Source organism: Urocitellus parryii, chromosome 8, assembly GCF_045843805.1.
Source record: "Urocitellus parryii isolate mUroPar1 chromosome 8, mUroPar1.hap1, whole genome shotgun sequence".
Lineage (NCBI taxonomy): Eukaryota > Metazoa > Chordata > Mammalia > Rodentia > Sciuridae > Urocitellus > Urocitellus parryii.
In genome coordinates, this window is record NC_135538.1 from 121,772,038 (window position 1) to 121,790,721 (window position 18,684).

General features: G+C 45.7%; 2 protein-coding genes across 3 annotated transcripts; both read left to right on the plus strand.

Moving 5' to 3' along the window:
• Window positions 1-1,337: 1,337 nt before the first annotated feature.
• Ier3 (immediate early response 3) lies at window positions 1,338-2,614 on the plus strand. Its single transcript, XM_026414320.1, has 2 exons — window positions 1,338-1,564; window positions 1,695-2,614. Exons 1-2 carry the CDS (start codon window positions 1,352-1,354, stop codon window positions 1,953-1,955), a joined length of 474 nt encoding a protein of 157 aa, XP_026270105.1. The 5' UTR covers window positions 1,338-1,351; the 3' UTR covers window positions 1,956-2,614.
• A 535-nt stretch (window positions 2,615-3,149) lies between these two features.
• On the plus strand, window positions 3,150-17,357 carry Flot1 (flotillin 1). Of its 2 annotated transcripts, none has more exons than XM_026414303.2 (13): window positions 3,150-3,240; window positions 3,548-3,604; window positions 3,879-3,954; window positions 4,043-4,133; window positions 4,412-4,555; window positions 4,679-4,798; window positions 4,886-4,981; window positions 5,362-5,514; window positions 14,861-15,042; window positions 15,348-15,393; window positions 15,521-15,658; window positions 15,887-16,051; window positions 17,057-17,357. In XM_026414303.2, exons 2-13 carry the CDS (start codon window positions 3,562-3,564, stop codon window positions 17,084-17,086), a joined length of 1,284 nt encoding a protein of 427 aa, XP_026270088.1. In that variant the 5' UTR covers window positions 3,150-3,240; window positions 3,548-3,561; the 3' UTR covers window positions 17,087-17,357. The 2 variants fall into 2 exon arrangements, with proteins under 2 accessions (XP_026270088.1, XP_077657784.1); XM_077801658.1 differs by having other exon boundaries at window positions 3,156-3,240; window positions 3,879-3,958.
• Window positions 17,358-18,684: the final 1,327 nt, after the last annotated feature.

The window sequence follows — 18,684 nt, forward strand, 5'->3', positions numbered from 1 at the left end:
CCCTTGGGGCCAAACTGGCAGCTTTATTGGATTTGCTTCATTTAGCAGCACAGACATTGAAACTGACTTCAGAATTCTCAACAGTACTTTTTCTTTTTGGTTTTGTTTTTGATATGGGGGTCTTGACTGTGTTACTCAGGCTGGCCCCAAACTCCAGGGGTCAAGTGGTCCTTCCTCCTGCCTCAGCCTCCTGAATAGCAAGGACTACAGGTATGTGCCACCACACTCTGCTTTAGTGGTAGTTTTAACAGAGCTCCTGCCACAGGTGAATACTCAAAAAATGTTAAATTCCATGTTCACGAGTGGTCTCTAAGGCAGTATGGAAATGTGTCCATAGTGTGTTGACTAATTATCACTTCTACAATATTTGAATAATGTCTCACAATTCAAGAAGTTCTTCACATAAATTTTGTTATTCGACCCATACTACTGGGGGGAAATGTGGGCGGTTGCTAACCTCTTGCCTTTGTATTTTGTGGTTCTCTGCACCAGCCTATATGTGAATATTTCTGTATACTGTATACACCTAAGAGTAATTTTGTTGTCTCTGTGCAGTCTTTACTTTGTGTTGTGTCACGTGCATATAGCATGGGAATGTGTAATGTACTTGTGGGTTTTCATGTGTGCTAAGATAGGCAGGGCTATGTCTGTTTGTGCTTTCTTCTGTTTGTATGTGTTTTCTTATTTTTAAAAAATTGTCTTTTTGGTACTGGGGGTTGACACCAGGAGCACTTTAACACAGCTACAACCCCAAACCCTTATTTACTTATTTACATACTTATTTAGAGGCAGGGTCTTGCTAAGTTGCTTAGGGCTCTACTAAGTTGCCCAAGCAAGCGTGGAACTTGTGGTTCTCCACACAGGGATTATACAGGCATGTACCGTTATGTCCTAGGGAGCCAGGAGTGTGTGCTATCCACGTGCCCTTGGTGTGTGAATGTGTGTTCTAACTGCGGTTCCTTGACCTTGAAGGGTCAGTATTGTTGCATAATGGCCATATCTCTTTTTCTAAGACCCCCAGCCTCCCCACGTTGGTGGCTGAATCATCTTCTAAACCGTAGTGGGCCATGTTCCAGCTGCCACCATGCCTCGACATGTGTCTGCCCCCTGGGATTTCACCCACCAGCATTCACGACTCGCACGCACAGCGTGCACTCGGGCAACTAGAGATGCACAGTCCAAGTCTCCACCCACTCCCTTTGCTTAACTGTTGGAATTTCCAGCCGGGCTCCAGCCAAATGCTCCCCTGCTGCGAGAGGAGGAGTTACAAGAACCCGCCCAATTCTCTGGTGTACTTAAACAGCTCTGCCTGGCGGTAGGTCAGCTCTTAGCTAAACTCTCCTCAGCACAGATGTGTCACTCTCGAAGCTCGCTCCCCACCATGACCGGCCTGAGGGCCCCATCGTCCCCCGCCCCCTCCACCGGCCCGGGACTCCGGCGGGGCTCCGGCCCTGAGATCTTCACCTTCGATCCTCTCCCGGAGAGGACGGTAGCCTCGGCCACACGCCTTGGCGCCTCTCGCGGGCACCGTAAGCGCAGCCGCAGGGTCCTTTATCCTCGAGTGGTGAGTGTCTCGAAAGTGGGGCGGCCGGGGGACACGCCGCCCATGTTCCCTGGGGAACGACTGGACTCCGAGACCTTGACCTGATCTGTCCATTTTTTTTTTTTTTTTTTTTTTTTTTGTCTCTTCTAAGGTCCGGCGTCAATTGCCAGCCGAGGAACCTAACCTTGCCAAAAGGTTCCTCTTTATTCTTCTCGCCATCATCTTCTGCCAGATCCTAATGGCTGAAGAGGGTGTGTCGGCACCCCTGACGCCGGAGGACGTCCCCAGCTCCGCGTCCCCTGTGCCCATCCCGGCTCCCCCAGTCCTCGAGCACCTGAATCTAACTTCGGACCCCTCGGACTACTATCTGGACGTAAGCACCTTTCTCCAGCAACACCCAGCTGCCTTCTAACAAAGAACCTGAAAAACCCAAGAAACACCAGGCGTATCTGGTGCCCGAGAGTGTATCCCAAACTGGGACTTTCAAGACAACTAGAACTCAGAACACTACAGCCAAGACCAGGCCGACCGGTGCTTGGGGCGAGACCGAGACAGACACGTCCAGGCTAAGCCCAGAGGGGAAGGAGAGCGGCGTTAATTTATTTGTCACTACGCCTAATTAATATTTATATGTATTTATGTATGTCCTCCTAGGTGATGGAGGGATGTATGTAATATTTATTTTAACTTATGCAAGGGTGCAAGATATGCTTCCCCTGCTGTAAATGCAGATCTTTTGGTATTTATTGAGCCTTGTGAGATTGGTGGAGGGAGGGCTCCTAGAACTGAGGCAGAGTGGGAAAAGGTAGTGGAAGGGATGGGTGGGATGACGCCCGAACTGGGAATCGGGCATGGTGGTGGGTCTTAGGTTTAGAGGGTGATACTCCGTTCTCCAGCACCTCAACTCTACCGGTCTATTGTCTGAGATTTAGGCAGACCGTTGGGAATAAAGTCCATGGCCTTCAATCTCGGAAGTTTCCCCTTAGGGACAGCGGGGTTGGACGTCTATGGGCCGTCAGGAGGCGGCAGCCGGAGGTCGCCCAGTATGTTCTGTGAACAAAATAAACTTGATTTACTGAAAGCAGTCCTCCGAGTGTATCTTTGTCCGCGGCGAGTCCCCATTACCCATCTTCACGCCCCAATGACGGGCGGGAGGAACTGTGGCCACATCGCCAGTCTGTACCTCTCCCCGGGCCACGAAACCCATTTTCCCCGGGAGTCACGGGACAGATCCGGCCTCTGAATGCAGTCGTATGGGGCTCATACTGCGGTTTTACCAGTTAGTCCGCGGCAAACCCGAGATGTGGCAACCTTTCTTACTCAGGAAAGCCTGCGGCCCGCGCCGCGGGGCGGAGCGTGCAGGGCCTAGGCGGGGCCCTGGGCTCTGGCAGATGACCGGGCAGCGGCCAGTGAGCCCCACCCGGGGCTCGACTGGCAGCCCGGGGGAGCTGGCGGGCTGCAGACCCAAGCGGGGCCTGCCGGGAAAGGGGCGGAACGATCGCGCAGGGCCGAGGGGTTGGTCCGCGGCGGGGGCGGGGTCGCGTCTGCCGCAGCAACAGGGCGCGGCCGGTTTGGGGGCGCGCGTGTGGGCCCAGCTTCCAGGAAGGTGGGACCGCCGCGTTCCTGCTGGTCTCCCAGCTCTGCACGCCCCTGCCCTTCCCGAGACCCCAGCCCCGCCGCCTCCCGCTTCCGGGAAGGTGAGTGGGGGAGGGGAGATGAAGCCTGGGGCTGCAGAGGATGTGCCTGGTGGGGAAAGGTCTGGGGCCCTCAGGCGCGGGAGGGCTTCATCCGATAAAGGGGAAAGAGCGTGCACGCGTAGGAAAGGGTCCTTGGGAATCTTAGGAATTTCACAGAGAAGAGACTTAGCGGACCTCTGGGCACCGAAGGAATTGAGCGGTAGCGGGTGCAGACTGGGTGGGTCTGTCGGAAGGGAAAGGGTTCCCTCCCTTGGCCGCCACAGCGCTCCTTTCCCATCTGCAAAAGCTTCTTCTTCCTCTCCTCCAGCTCCGATTTGAACCATGTTTTTCACTTGTGGCCCAAATGAGGCCATGGTGGTCTCGGGTAAGTATTCTCTTTCCCACAAGTGAACCCCGAACCCCTATAAGTCCGGTCTCTGCCCCTTCCTCCCCCTACCAGCTCCCGACCCCAGACCCCAAGCTTCTGCCCCCTCATGACCTCAAGCTACCTGCTTGAGTTAGGAACTCCCAACTCCAAGGCCCAGTCTGCCTTCCCCAAAAGCTCCCATATCCTCTCCTGTGGGTTGTTCCTACCCTCAAGTTCTTCATTCCAACACATCCTAGCTGTATCGTGGCTGCATAATGCCTTCACTTTGCAGGTTTCTGCCGAAGCCCCCCAGTCATGGTGGCTGGAGGAAGAGTCTTTGTACTGCCTTGCATTCAGCAAATTCAGAGGTAAGTAGGAAGAGAACCAAGGAAGGGGAACCTCAGTTTTCACTCTACTCTTTTTCTTACTGTCAACCCCTTCTTTTTCCCCCCGTAGGATTTCTCTCAACACACTGACCCTCAATGTCAAGAGTGAAAAGGTTTATACTCGCCATGGGGTCCCCATCTCAGTCACGGGCATTGCCCAGGTGAGGCTTTCAAAGCCTTTCCCCACCAAAGTCCACTTCCCAGTCTCTCTGTCCCACACATTAAGGATTTTCTGACCATGGCCTTCTCAATATTTGCCTCAAAAAAAAAAATGTCTCTGCTATTGTCCTACTACAGCCACCCAAGGCACTTGGCTCCTCCTCCTCTTTCTCCCTGAGATAGAAGAAACTGCTCTTAGAGGCTTTCCCTTCCCTCCCTGCTTCTTCCTTGGCTTCATGATACCTAATGACATCCCTCCCCATCCCTACTCTGGCTGCAGGTGAAAATACAGGGGCAGAACAAGGAAATGTTGGCGGCTGCCTGCCAGATGTTCCTGGGAAAGACAGAGGCTGAGATTGCTCACATTGCCCTGGAGACGCTGGAGGGTCACCAGAGGGCTATAATGGCCCACATGACTGTGGAGGTGGGCTTGGGGACAAGGAAGCATCCAGTAGAGATGCCATACTGAATGGAGCCTAAGGACTCAGCTAATCTGTGAGACATGGTGGATCTGAGAGCTTAAATTCCTACCATTCTTTTGTCTTAGGAGATCTATAAGGATAGACAGAAATTTTCAGAGCAAGTTTTCAAAGTAGCCTCCTCGGACCTGGTCAACATGGGCATCAGCGTTGTTAGCTACACTCTGAAGGACATTCACGATGACCAGGTGAAACTAGGCAGCTATTTCTTCCCTACTTCCTTGCTTCCATCTCAAAACCTCATGACAACTCTGGTTTCTGCACCTCTCCCATAGGACTATTTGCACTCTTTGGGGAAGGCTCGAACAGCACAAGTCCAAAAAGATGCCCGAATTGGGGAAGCAGAAGCCAAGAGAGATGCTGGGATCCGGGTGAGAGAGATGGGAGTTGCTCTGTCACCATAGGCTTATAGGACACACAGTGAAAAATGGGTAGAAGGGGCAGAGCTAATGAAACTATAGTACTGGGTTGGCAGGAAGCTAGGTGTGGCTGTGTATTCATGCCGGTAACCCCACCTACGCTGGGAGACTGAGGCAAGAGGATCAAAAAAAAAAAAAAGTTGGCGGTTGTAACCAGTGGCAGAGGACTTGCCTAGCATGCATGGCCCTGTTTGAGAATTGTAAGAAGTGAGTTAGCAGGGGAAAAAATGAGGCCTGGGGTAAAGGCAGTGAAGCCTGGTGAGGGGTAGGCTCTCATCCATGGCCTTCCTCATTCTGCCCTGACTTTTCCTACCTGATCTGTGTTTGGACAGGAGGCTAAAGCCAAGCAAGAAAAGGTTTCTGCTCAGTACCTGAGTGAGATCGAGATGGCCAAGGCACAGAGGGACTATGAACTGAAGAAGGCTGCATATGACATTGAGGTCAATACTCGCCGAGCACAAGCTGATCTGGCCTATCAGCTTCAGGTGAGAGCTGCCACACTAAGCAGATGGCCAAGCTGCTTATTGCCCCTTCCTACTTCCTCCTGTGCTCTCCATTCCAGCACACCACTATTTATCATTCTAACTTTGATCTTCTTCTGGATCTCCTTTTCTGATCTACCTCCCCCCACGTGAAGAGGGACTCAAAATACTCAAACTTGAGCTGAAAAGCAAAGGAAAGGCATGAAAGGATGTGAGCCAGATAAAAGATGCAGCCCATGTACCACTTGCCAGGCTGTACACTGTGGCATGGGTCTGCATCCACAGAGAGGAAGTCACCTTTTTCTGATTTGTAAAAGAGCACACAATAGGCTAATAGCAGCCCTGATGATCAAGACAGAGTATGAGGAAGGAAAACATGGACATGGACATTGAGTCCTGCAAATTGATCTATGGGCATCCCTTAATATTGCAAGGAGGTATAACTGATTCCTATTATTCATGGATCCCATATCTGAAAATTTGCCTATTCACTAAAATTTATTAGTAACCCCAAAATTAGTACTTGCAGCACTTTCATGGTCATTGGCCTGTATTGAGCAGAGTAGTGCAAAATCCTAGTTGCCTGACGCATAGCTTGTAGACAAGGTCAAACAAGAAGATGCTCTGCCTTCTTGTTTCAGCTTTCACACCATAAACAGAGTCATTTTCATGGCATATTTACTGCCACACTTTTTGCATTTTTTTGTGCTTTTTGTTGGTGATCTTGCTTTTCAAATGGTCCCTGGGGCTGGGAATGTTGCTCAGTGTTGATTGCTTGCCTAAAATGCATGAATCTCTGGTTTTGATTCTTCAGCATCACAAAAATAAATAAATAATAAAATCATAGGCCAGGCATGGTGGTACATGCTTGTAATCCCAGTGGGTTGGGAAGCTGAGGCAGGAAGATCGCAAGGATGAGGTCAGCCTCACCAATTTAGTGAGGCCCTAAGCAACTTAATGAGACTCTGTCTCAAAATAAAAAAGTTGTGGGTATATGGCTTAGTGATTAAGTGCCCCTGGGTTCAATGCTGGTACCCCAAACATAGTGCTGAATTGCTATCTGGAATCTCTTAACACAAGAGGCTCTGATGTGCCTTATAGAGAAAATATATGTTACATAAGCTTTGTTCAGGCAAGAATTGACATATTGTTAGACATGAAGTCTGTGTTACTGAACCAACTATAATAATATATAAAGTGTCTTTAAACAGAAACACATAAAACAAGCTTATGTATTGATTGGTTGATAAAAATGTTATGATTAGCCAGGCACAGTGGCACACACTTATAATCCCAGCAATTTGGGAGACTAAGGCAGGAAGATTGCAAATTCAGGACCAGCCTGGGCAACTTAGTAAGACCCTAAGCAGTTTAGTAAGATTCTGTTACAAAGTAAAAAACAAAAAAATGACCCTCAGTTCAGTCCCTATTACCAAAAAAATAAGTTTTGATCAGAGGCTCACAGGAATCTGACCCATATTTCTCCTAGGAACAAAATAAGTATTAGCTAATTCAGTGTTCACGGCTATTTTACAAAACAAAACTAGGGTAAGTAATGAGAGTCAACGTTACCTTTGAGACTTTATCTGAAGGATAGCTACATTGAGAATTTTGTTTTTGCCAAGACTTGGTACTAGCTGAAAGTAAGTTGAGGTACAAAACATCTTTAATTATGATGTAGAATTTCAGCATGGTTTGACAGATTATTGGCAGTACCATACTGCTTTATTACTCAAAGTATGGTCCATCTAGAAGCACCAGGAACACTGAGAAGGTTAGTGGAAATACAAAATCTCAGGCTCCAGTCTAGACTGACTAAATCAGAATCAGAATCAGTATTTTTAACAAAATCCCAAGGTGATTTGCATGTACATTGGTGTTGAAAAATATCACATAATAAAAACTACTAGCTTACGGTGAGGCTGTAGATATGATTTTTTTTTTTTTTCCTTCCTGGATTGAACCCAGCTCTTTCAATGAGCTACATTCCCAGCCCTTTTTTCCACCTCCTGGGTTTCTGAGATTATAGGTGTATAATAATCTTATATAATTATATAATCATACCAGGCCTGGCTGGTAAGATTTTTGTATTAGTCTCATTTCTGTTTCTATAAGAAAATATTTGAAATAATAAACTATGAAGAGAAAAGATTTATTTTAGTTCACAGTTTTGGAGGTTTCAGTCCATGATTGGGCTTGTAGCAAGGTACCATCGTGGAGGGAGTATGTTGTGGAACAAAACCATTCACCTCATGGCCATGACATAATGGCCCACAAGGCCCCAACTCCTAAAGGTTTACCACCTCCCAGAAGTATCACCAAGCCTTTAGCACTTAGGCCTTTGGAGGACACTTATCCAAACCATTACAGTTCCTAACCTTTTTAAAAGGCTTTCCTTGTCTCAGGCATGCTGGATGGGCTCCGTTTAACTCTTATCAGTTTCTTATGTGCCAGACACTGTGCTAGGTACTCAAAAAGTAAATATTCATTTAGCAAACAACCTATTTAGTGTCTATATGTGACAGATTTCTATGTAGGGGAAGGGGAATACTGGGGATTTAATCCAGAGGCGCTTTACCACTGAGCTACATCCTCAGTCTTTTATATTTTTTGTTTTGAGAAAGGGTCTCACTGAGTTGCCCAGGATCTTGCCGAATTGCTGAAGCAGGCGTCAAACTTGTGATCCTCCTGCCTCAGCCTCCTGAATCACTGGGATTACAGGCGTGTACCACTGTGCCCAGGATAGAGATTATTTTGAAAATGAGGATGAATGTATGAATAAGACAGAAAAGATTCTCATTCTCAGGAAGCTTGGGTTATAACAGAGGAAACTACTAATAAACAAATACATGACCTTCTCAGGCTATAATTATTTGGATCCCCCTCCCTCCCCCCCCTTTTTTTTTTTTGCAGTGCTAGGAATCAAACCCAGGATCTTATGCATGCTAAGTTCTACCACAAAGCTACATCCCCAGTCCTTATAGTTATCTTACCTAAGTGCTGTGAAGGAAATAAATAGGGTAATGTGAAAACTGTAGGGAAGACTATATCAGGTTAGGGGTGGACAGAGAAAGTGTCTATGAGGAGGTGATATTTGAGATAAAACCTGAAAATAAGAAAGAGGTATCTAAGGGAGGAGTTTCAGGTCTAGAACATTCTAGGTTAGTTCTGATTAAATAGACATGTGACTGGGCTCAGAGGCACATGCCTATAATCCCAATACTCAGGAATCTGAGGCAGGAGGATCGAGAGTTCAAGGCCAGCCTGAGCAATTTAGCAAGATCCTGACTCAAGAAATTAAAAAGATTGGGGATATGGCTCAGTGAGAGAGCGCCCCTGTGTTCAAGCCCAGTACTGCAAAAAAATAGTCATGTAGCCATACACAGTGGCACATGCCTGTGATCCCAGCTACCTGGAAGACTGAGGCAGGAAGGTAGCAAGTTTGAGGTCAGCCATAGCAACTTAAAGAGACCCTCTCTCAAAATAAAAAAGAACTTGGAATGTAGCTCAGTGATAGTGCTTTTCTAGCATGGATGAAGCCCTGGGTTTATCTATATATAGTACTACCAAAACAAAACCAATCATGTGTCCTTAATGACTAGGTAAAAGGACCAATAAGTACAAAGACCCTGAGCTTGAGCTTGGTATGTCTGAGGAACAGAAGATACCTGATCTGATGTGGTTGGTATTCTGAGTGTGAGAAGAAGCAGCAGGCAGGACCCGAAACAGACATAGGATTTGGATTGAGACAGAAGATAATTCAAAGCACAGTGGAAAAAGCTATTAGAGAACATTACTCAGGGAGACGCTATGGTCTAGTTCACTTTGCAGCAGGTGGGGGTGTGGTGTTTGTGTGTGTTTGTTTTGCTAATCTACATCCCCAGCTGTTTACATTTATATATTTTAAGGATCAGTCCTATTGCCTTGCAGAGAATGAATTATCAAAAGAAAAAGATAAGGTGGGTTGGAGTGCCAGCTACTTGGGAGGCTGAGGCAAAAGGATCACTTTGAGGGCAGCCTGAGCAACAGAGCAAGATCCCATCTTTAAAAAGTAAGAGGGAGGCTGGGGCTGGGGCTCAGCAGTAGAGTACTCACCTGGCATGTGCTGGGTTTGATCCTCACCACCACATAAAAATAAATAAATAAAATAAAGATATTGTGTCCAACTACAACTAAAAAAAGTTAAAAGAGAGAGAGGGAGAGGAAGCAGGAGATGAATTGGAATCTTTTTCAAAGATGGTGGTGAATGCCTATGATCCCAGCCACTAGGGAGTCTGAAGCAGAGGATCACAATTTTGAGGCCAGCCTCAGCAACTTAATTAGAACCCTGTCTCAAAATTAAAAATGAAAAGGTTGGGCTAGGGCTGTAGCTCAGTGACAGAGTGCTTGCCTAGCATGTCTGAGGCACTGGGTTCCATCGTAGCACTGCGTAAAAAACTAAACAAATAAAGACATGCTGTCTATCTACAACTATAATTTTTTTTTTTTTTTAAATGAAAAGGCTGGGGCTGGGGTTGTGGCCCAGTGGTAGAGTTCTCACCTAGCATGCAGGAGACACTGGGTTTGATCCTCAGCACCACATAAAAATAAAATAAAGATATTGTGTCCACCTAAAACTAAAAAATAAATTTTAAAAAATATGAAAAGGTCTAGGGATGTAGGTCAGTGGTAAAGGACTCTCTGGGTTCATTCGTCAGTACCAAAAAAAAAAAAAAAAAAAAAGATGTGTTGAGCAAATGCAGCTAAATTATAATTTCTAAAAATCTCACCAAAACTGCAGGATGATTTGTTTTTTTAAAAAAAGGTATAGATGAGGGATTGTAGCTCAGTGGTAGAGCGCTTGCCTTGCATACATGAGGCCCTGGGTTCAATCCTCAACACCACATAAAAATAAATAAATAAAGATATTGTGCCCAACTAAAACTAAAAAAAAGTATAGATGGAGAAAATAGGAACAGACACCACAGCATTGTTTTGAAAGCTGGAGATCAGTGGTAGTTGACCAAGCTGGTCTGAGAGTGCTGAGCTTGACATCTACAGGGAGGAAGACAGTGAAGGATCTAAAGTTCAGGAGCTAGCAGCACCAGGTGCCCTTGGAGCTATAATAAATGCTGGTGAAATAGAAGGAATAGGAGAAAAGTAACTTATGACTAGTGCCCTTTGCTGGCCTCCTACTCTAGGTAATGGCTTCTCCCCTGCCGCAGCAGCATTTATTGTTAGAAGAAAGTAAAGCAAGGGGATGTGATGGAGGCTGTCCTGGCACAGGTGAGGGCTAGACTACTTTACCAATAAGAGGGGCATGAGGGACTAGGGTTGTGGCTCAGCGGTAGAGCACTCGCCTTGCACATGCAAGGCCCTGGGTTCGATCCTCAGCACGACATATAAATAAATTAAATAAAGTTTAAAAAAATAAGAGGGGCATGAAATGATGGTTAGCCTTTTGAATGCTAAGTGCTGGCAGCCAGCCCCTTCAACCCCACACAACTCCCAACGCTCCATTTTCCAAAAAAGAGATGGGAACACTGCTCTGGGAAACATGACCAATTCAAGAAGAAAGACTTCAAGGTCCTGAATTGGAGACTTCTCTAGTACATGGTCTGCTCAGATCACCCCAAAGGGGGGAAAAAAAAAAGTCAAAGCCAACAAGGCTCACCCATGCACTCAGAGCCTCTTTTCAGTGTTTAGACACTCTTTACCCAGAAGAGACAACTAGGAATTACCTGATCAATGAGGATATCCTCCATTGTGGAAGACAAAAGAGCAAAAATTATTTGAAGGATGTGTAATATCCAGAGAGAAGAAGGCTTGAAAGAATAGCTGCTTAATGGCAGAGCATGTGCTTATTAGCATGTGTGAGGCTTGGGTTCAATGCTCAGCACCAAAACAAAGACAAAAACAAAATGTCTTCTGTGAGATAAGAGGAAAGCCCAGGGTCAGGAAATCAGGACATAGAACAGAAAACAAACAAACAAAAAAGAGCACATAGAAACTAATAAGGTGGGGGCTGGGGATGTGGCTCAAGCGGTAGCGTGCTCCTCTGGCATGCAGCCCGGGTTCGATCCTCAGCACCACATACAAACAAAGATGTTGTGTCCGCCGAAAACTAAAAGTAAATAAATAAACATTAAAAAATTCTCTCTCTCTCTCTCTCTCTCTCTCTTTTTAAAAAAATCTTTTTTTTTTTTTTTTTTGGAGAGAGAGAATTTTTAATATTTATTTTTTAGTTCTCGATGGACACAACATCTTTGTTTGTATGTGGTGCTGAGGATCGAACCCGGGCCGCACGCATGCCAGGCGAGCGCGCTACCACTTGAGCCACATCCCCAGCCCAAAAAAACATTTCTTTAAAAAAAAAAAAAAAAAAGAAAAGAAACTAATAAGGTGGCAAAAATTAAAAGAAAAAAAAAAAACAGAAGAAAATTCTAGTAAACTTCCCAAAGGAAAGAAACAGTTGGAACTATTAGTAAGGATAAGAATATTACAGACCAGTCCAGGAGCTTCAGCAGAACAAAGAAAATAGGAAATCACCAATGGATTAACTCAGAAATGTATATTTGCACTGAAGGGCAGAATTCCTTTTATTTAGGCAGATTTGGTAAGAAATGGTCCACCAGCCAGTGTGGTGGCCCATACCTGTAATCCCAGCAGCTCAGGATGCTGAGATAGGAGGATCCTGAGTTCAAAGCCAGCTTCAGCAATGGCAAGGCACTTAGGAACTCTGTGAGTCCCTGTCTCTAAATAAAATACAAAATAGGGCTGAGGTGTGGCTCAGTGGTTGAGTGCCCCTGAGTTCAATCCCTGGTACCAAAATAAATAAATTAAGAAAGAAAGAAAAAGAAATTGTCCACCAAATGTCTGACACAATGAATGGAAAATATCTATATCAAAATAATTAATATGAAAGAACACTTATGACAGAGAGAGAGAGAGCTAAAAGCTCCCAGAGAAAAAGAACAGATCTCAAACAAAGGGCTAGGCAGCAAAAAACTAAAAACAACCCAGCACAGTAGCCCACATTTAGAATTCCAGGGACTTGGGAAACTAATGCAAGATCGAAAATTTAAGACCAGCTTCGTCAATTTAGTGAAACCCTCAGCAACTTATCAAGACCCTATCTCAGAATAAATAAAAAGAGTTAGAGATATAGCTCAGTGGCAGAGCATCCCTGGGTTCAATCCCCAGTGACAAAAATAATAAAACCTTACAGTAACAAAAATAACTTAAATTTTCTTAAGATGGAAGACAGTGGAGCAGTGACTTCAAAATTCTGATGGGAAATTTGTTCCAACATAGAAACTGTTCTCAGCTTAATTGTTCAAATAGAAGGGTAAAATAAAATACTCAGAGAAGTAAGATCTGTAAATAAAATTTTGTCTTCATATTCTGAAGGAGCTACTAGAGGTTGAGTTCCACCAAAATGTGGACAGAAATAAGAATTGGGGGGGGGGCGGAGTTGGTGACAGGATACAGGGACTCCAGTATAGGAGATAGGTGATCTGCACACTGGTGTAGAGGGCAACCAGTCCAGTTTGGAATAGTTTTGAAAATTAAGGGTCAAAGACAATATAAGACACCATATCCAGAATTAAGAGCTGGGTCCAAAAGAAGGCAAATGATTGGGCACGGTGGTGCAGGCCTGTAATCCCAATGGCTCAGGAGGCTGAGGCAGGAGGATCTCGAGTACAAAGCCAGCCTCAGCAACTTATCAAGGTACTTAGCAACTCAGTGAGACTGTCTCTAAATAAAATATATAAAAGGGCTAGGGATGTGGCTCAGTGGTTTAGCACCTTTGGGTTCACTCCTCAGTACCAAAAAAAAAAAGAAGAAGAAGAAGAAGAAAGCAAATGAACCATCATTTGTACTGATGAGACCTATAGGTCTGATGGTTTGTGGCTGAGCTTGAGTAATAGAACTATGGAGAAGGGTATTCCTTTCCTGGTACTCCTCATCAGCATCTTGGTAAGAGCCTTTTGATCCCTGTGCACTACAGGAATAAGAAAAATCTGCTTAAATAAGAGGAATTCTGTATATACACACACAGTCTTCTGGGTATGGTGGCACATACTTGTAATCCTAGCTGCTTTGGGAGGCCAAGGCAGGAGGATTGCAAGTTTGAAGCTAGCCTCAGCAACTTAGACCCTGTCTCAAAATAATTCCCACCCCCAGTACTGAGGATTGAATCCAGGGTCTTGCATTTGCTAAGTGTTTGACCACTGATCTACATCCCAAGCACCAATTTAAAAATAAAAAAAAAATAGAATGGGCTGGGATATAGCTCAGTGGTAGAGAGTTTGTTTAGCATGCACAAGACCCTGGGTTCAAGCCTCATTATGGAGATGGGAGGGCTGGTCACAGTGGTTGCTTCCTAGGTAGTTTGGGGAAAGAGATGAGAGGAAGCGTTACTGCATATCATCTACTTTTTTCTTTTGAACTTGTGCTGTATGTTAAAAGTAAAAATGAAAACCATTTTTATCCAAGATATCCACCGACTTGGCAAAAAAAGAAAAAAGTCAGCAGTCTGTTGCATTAGTTGGGGCTGGAGTTGATGGTGGCCCACACTAAATTAAGGCAGCAAAGATGGAGAAAGGCAAGGCTGGGGTTGTAGCTCAGTGGTAGAGTTCTTGCTTAGCATGTGTGAGGCACTGGGTTCAATTCTCAGCACTGCATTTAAATAAAATAAAGGGTCATGGACAACTAAAAAAAGTATGGGAAAAAAAAGATGGAGAGAGGTGGATGGATTTGAATGAAAATGTGAAGGTAGAAGATCACCAAGTGCTCAGCATCCTCAAGGTATTTGTACTGTAGAAGGAGACAGTGGTGCAACAGATTAATATGTAAGCTCAGAGGGACACTTAACCCCCTGCCTGAGGGAGAAGAGGGAGCAGGTCCTGGCCCCATCTAGCTCTGAAGCTAAATCTTCAGATCCCATTTTTTTTTTTTCTTTTAGTACTGGGAATTGAACTCAGGAATGCACTACCGCAGAGCCACATCCACAGCCCTTTATTATTTTTTATTTTGAGACGGCATCTCACTAAGTTGCTGAGGCTAGGCTGGAATTTATAATCCTCCGGCTTCAGCCTCCTAAGTGCTGGGTTTACAGTCATGCGATCTCTAATTGGCTAGATCCCTCATCTTTTTTCCTGGATCTGAAGAAGAGCATGAGGCTGCCCCAGGGCCCTGCCTTGGATCAGTATGGGAAGGGACTCCACTGAACAGGCTGAGGAGACTGGGAACCGATTTCATGGACCTAATCCTATTTTGATACTTCATCCTGGTGCCCTGGTCTCTCTGGTTCCTCCCGGGTACATGGCTTTTTAGCTCTGACTTTGAGGGGCCCCCTCATTCCCAGGTGGCCAAGACTAAGCAGCAGATCGAGGAGCAGCGGGTGCAGGTGCAGGTGGTGGAGCGGGCCCAGCAGGTGGCGGTGCAGGAGCAAGAGATCGCACGCCGAGAGAAGGAGCTGGAGGCCCGCGTGAGAAAGCCGGCGGAGGCTGAGCGCTACAAGCTGGAGCGGCTCGCCGAGGCGGAGAGGTAAATGCTCCCTCATTGGTTACTTTTTTTTTTTTAATTGTAGATGGACACAATATCGTTATTTATCTATTTTTTAATATGGTGCTGAGGATCGAACCCCGTGCCTCACACAGTCCCAGCCCTCCTTGGTTCCCTTTTGACTCTTCTGCCAAGCTTATCTGCAGATGGAGAGCTGAAGCCTTCCCCACCCGGACTCCTAAGGAGCTTGGGTGGGGGTGGGGGGGGTGTCTCTCCAGTGCTGGGTGTTTCTCCTGGGAGCAAGGACCCCACCTCTGCTCCTCCCTCCACTTCCTTTCTGTCGCTAGGTCCCAACTGATTATGCAGGCAGAGGCAGAAGCCGAATCTGTTCGGGTGAGTTAGGATGTGGCTCCTTGCTGGCTTATGGAAGGAGTGGTTTGTGGGTTCCTGTATGGCCTTGGGTTTCTTGTTCTTAATTACTCCCATTAATTCCATTACAAGTATTCTGTACCTTGGTCAGATGCGCGGGGAAGCCGAAGCCTTTGCCATAGGGGCCCGAGCCCGTGCAGAGGCTGAGCAGATGGCCAAGAAGGCAGAAGCGTTCCAGCTGTACCAGGAGGCTGCCCAGCTGGACATGCTGCTAGAGAAACTGCCCCAGGTCTGGGGGTAGTATGGGCTCTGGGAGAGAATTCACAAGCAGGGATTGAGGGGTGAGATGAAATGAGGAGGTTGGGGAGAACCAAGCTAGGGGCCATTAACTTAGGAGTGGGAATTAAAAGCCAGGGAGAAAAGTGAGAAAGCATGAAGTAGAATAAGGGTCTTTAAGTTGTTTGATGAGAGATGAGGCCAGATCATGGGCACTCACAAGGCTTGTCTCACCCACCAGGTGGCAGAGGAAATCAGTGGTCCCTTGACCTCAGCCAATAAGATTACACTGGTGTCCAGTGGAAGTGGGACCATGGGGGCAGCCAAAGTGACTGGGGAGGTACTGGACATCCTAAGCCGCCTGCCAGAGAGTGTGGAGAGACTCACAGGTGTCAGCATCTCCCAGGTGAGGGTCTCTGGGATGAAAAATTTCTGAGTTTCTGTGTCACGTGATGGAGTAGGCCTAGTATTTCACCGGCACCCAGGACACCTGGGAATCCAGACATTAACTGCTTTCTGTGTGTCAGATACACTGATGCGCTTCTACCTAGATGGCTTTGTTGTTGTTGTTGTTAGTTTGTTTGTTTTGTTTTAAACTACTTTTAGGGTATGTAGTATTTTTACAAAGTGAAGAACACTACTTCTGACGTGTAAAGTAACAGCCCACTCATAGCTGGTGAAGCTGGGCCTGTGTTATTGTTTCACTAGTACAGGGAAGTAGTTGCAGCCTGTTGATAATGAATTAATTCCAAGCCATAATTATCGCTGTTTTCCTTGGTGCCTCAGTTTACTCATCCATGGATTATGGAAGAGGTCAGATAACAGGCCCTGGAACACTGTGTTTGTGTGAATTCTGGCTCCAATGCCTGCTAGCTTAACCCCTCTGTATCTGTATCCTTACCTTAAAAACGAGTTAATAATAGAAACTACCCTGTTGAATTGTTAAGAAGGAACTGGATGGATAGCTGAATGGTAAGTGTGCCCAGCACTCACAAGACCCTGGAGTCTACACCACCCCCACTCCACTCCTCCCGCCCCCCCCAAAAAAAAAAAGCTTTGAACTGTTAAAGAAATACTTTCAGTGATCAGAAACATGCCTGGCACATAGTAAGCACTGTTTGTTAAATAAAAAAGTATGTGTACAGATGAAAGCATTGGATCATACCAGTGACTTTCAAGCTGGGTTCCTTGGAGCCTTCATGAGGTCTACAGTACAAGATAAAGGGCCAAGGGTAGTTCTACCCTCTTCAGTGACATTTTATACATGGGTCTGAATGACTTTGCTTGGCAGTGCACTACAGAAAGATTCTTGGACTTACGTGTCCTCCCTACAGCCCATTTATCTGAGTGGGGTCCTGGGAGATCAGGGTACCTGGTTTGCAAGTGCCATCAATTCTTGTCTTTTTACCAGGTGAACCACAAACCTTTGCGAACAGCCTGAACCCTCAGCCCCTGCCTGTACCCAGCCTCCAAGTTGCCTGAATGGTTCTGATGCATGCATCCCAGCTGACCTCCCTGAGTATCTTTTGACAGTGGGGTTCCTACATCTTGCCAATAGCCTGTGCCTTGCCTTGAAGGGGGTTGCTCCCCTTCCCAAATTCAGTCTGCCATGACTCTCAGTACCCCAGAGGTCCCTTGCCAGCCTTTCATGATCCCACTCCACCCTATCCCAACTTATTTAACTTCCTTAAATAAAATTGTCTGAGCCTGTTGTCTAGAACTTGTTCCTGACAAAGATTGAGGAATGGTCTTGGAGGTTCTTACCAAATAAATGCTTAGTTAAGTATGAACAATTAATAGAACCAGTTCAAAATGGATGCTAGAATGTAGCTTGCTCCCTTGCATTTAATAGCTTTCCAGGCTGGAAGAAAATAAAGTTGTTTGTATACTATTAAGAGTTGTAGTTAATTTCTTCCCCAACATGTTGGTTGTAGCCAGAAAAGCACACTAAGGATCTGGGCATGCTGGGTGCACACCTGTAATTCTAGCAGCTTTGGAGGCTGAGACAGGATCACAAATTCAATGTCAGCCTCAGTAATTTAGCAAGGCTGTAAGCAACTGAGACCCTGTCTAAAAATTAAAAAGAGCTCAGGGGTAAATTGCTCCTGGTACCAAAATCCCCAGTACCAAAAGGGGTGGGGGAGAACTGGGAATGAAGTCCAATGGTAAAGTGATCCTAGGTTCAATCATTGTAATAATTGCTTTAGGTGCAGGGGTTTTCGCTCAATAGGTAGAGTGCTTGCCTGCCATACACAAGGCCCTGGTTTCAATCCCTAGCACCATACACACAAAAAAATTGCTTTACTTCTTAGAATTACTGAAATTATGGCTGAGGAAAATAAAACAGCCCTTGCTGTGTCTCCAAAGGGGATTAGTTTCAGGATCATCCCCCGCCCCAATACCAAAATTCATGGATGCTAAATTCCTTATACAAAAATGCAGTATTTGCATGTAACACACATATTCTCATGCATACTTTAAATCTTGATTACTAGTAATATCTAATGCTATGTGAATGGGGCTGGGGAATGTGGCTCAAGTGGTAACACACTCGCCTAGCATGCGTGAGGCACTGGGTTTGATTCTCAGTACCACATAAAAATATTGTGTCGGGGCTGGGGATGTGGCTCAAGTGGTAGCACGCTCGCCTGGCATGCGTGCGGCCTGGGTTTGATCCTCAGCACCACATATAAACAAAGATGTTGTGTTTGCCAAAAAACTAAAAAATAAAATATTTTAAAAAAAAATTGTGTCCACCTAAAACTAAAAAATTTTTTAAAAAGTGAATGTTATGTAAAGAGTTCATCTGGGGGCTGGGGTCTTGGCTCAAGAGGTAGAGCACTCACCTAGCATGCATGAGGCACTGGGTTCCATCCCCAGCACCACATAATAAAGGTATTGTGTCCACCCCAACTACAAATATACATATTTTTTCCCTTTAAAGAGTTGATCTATATTGCTCAGGGGAAAGACAAGAAAGTCTTATATTTGATATATTTTCAATCTGAGGTTGTTGAGTCTGGGCTAAAGAGCTGCTAG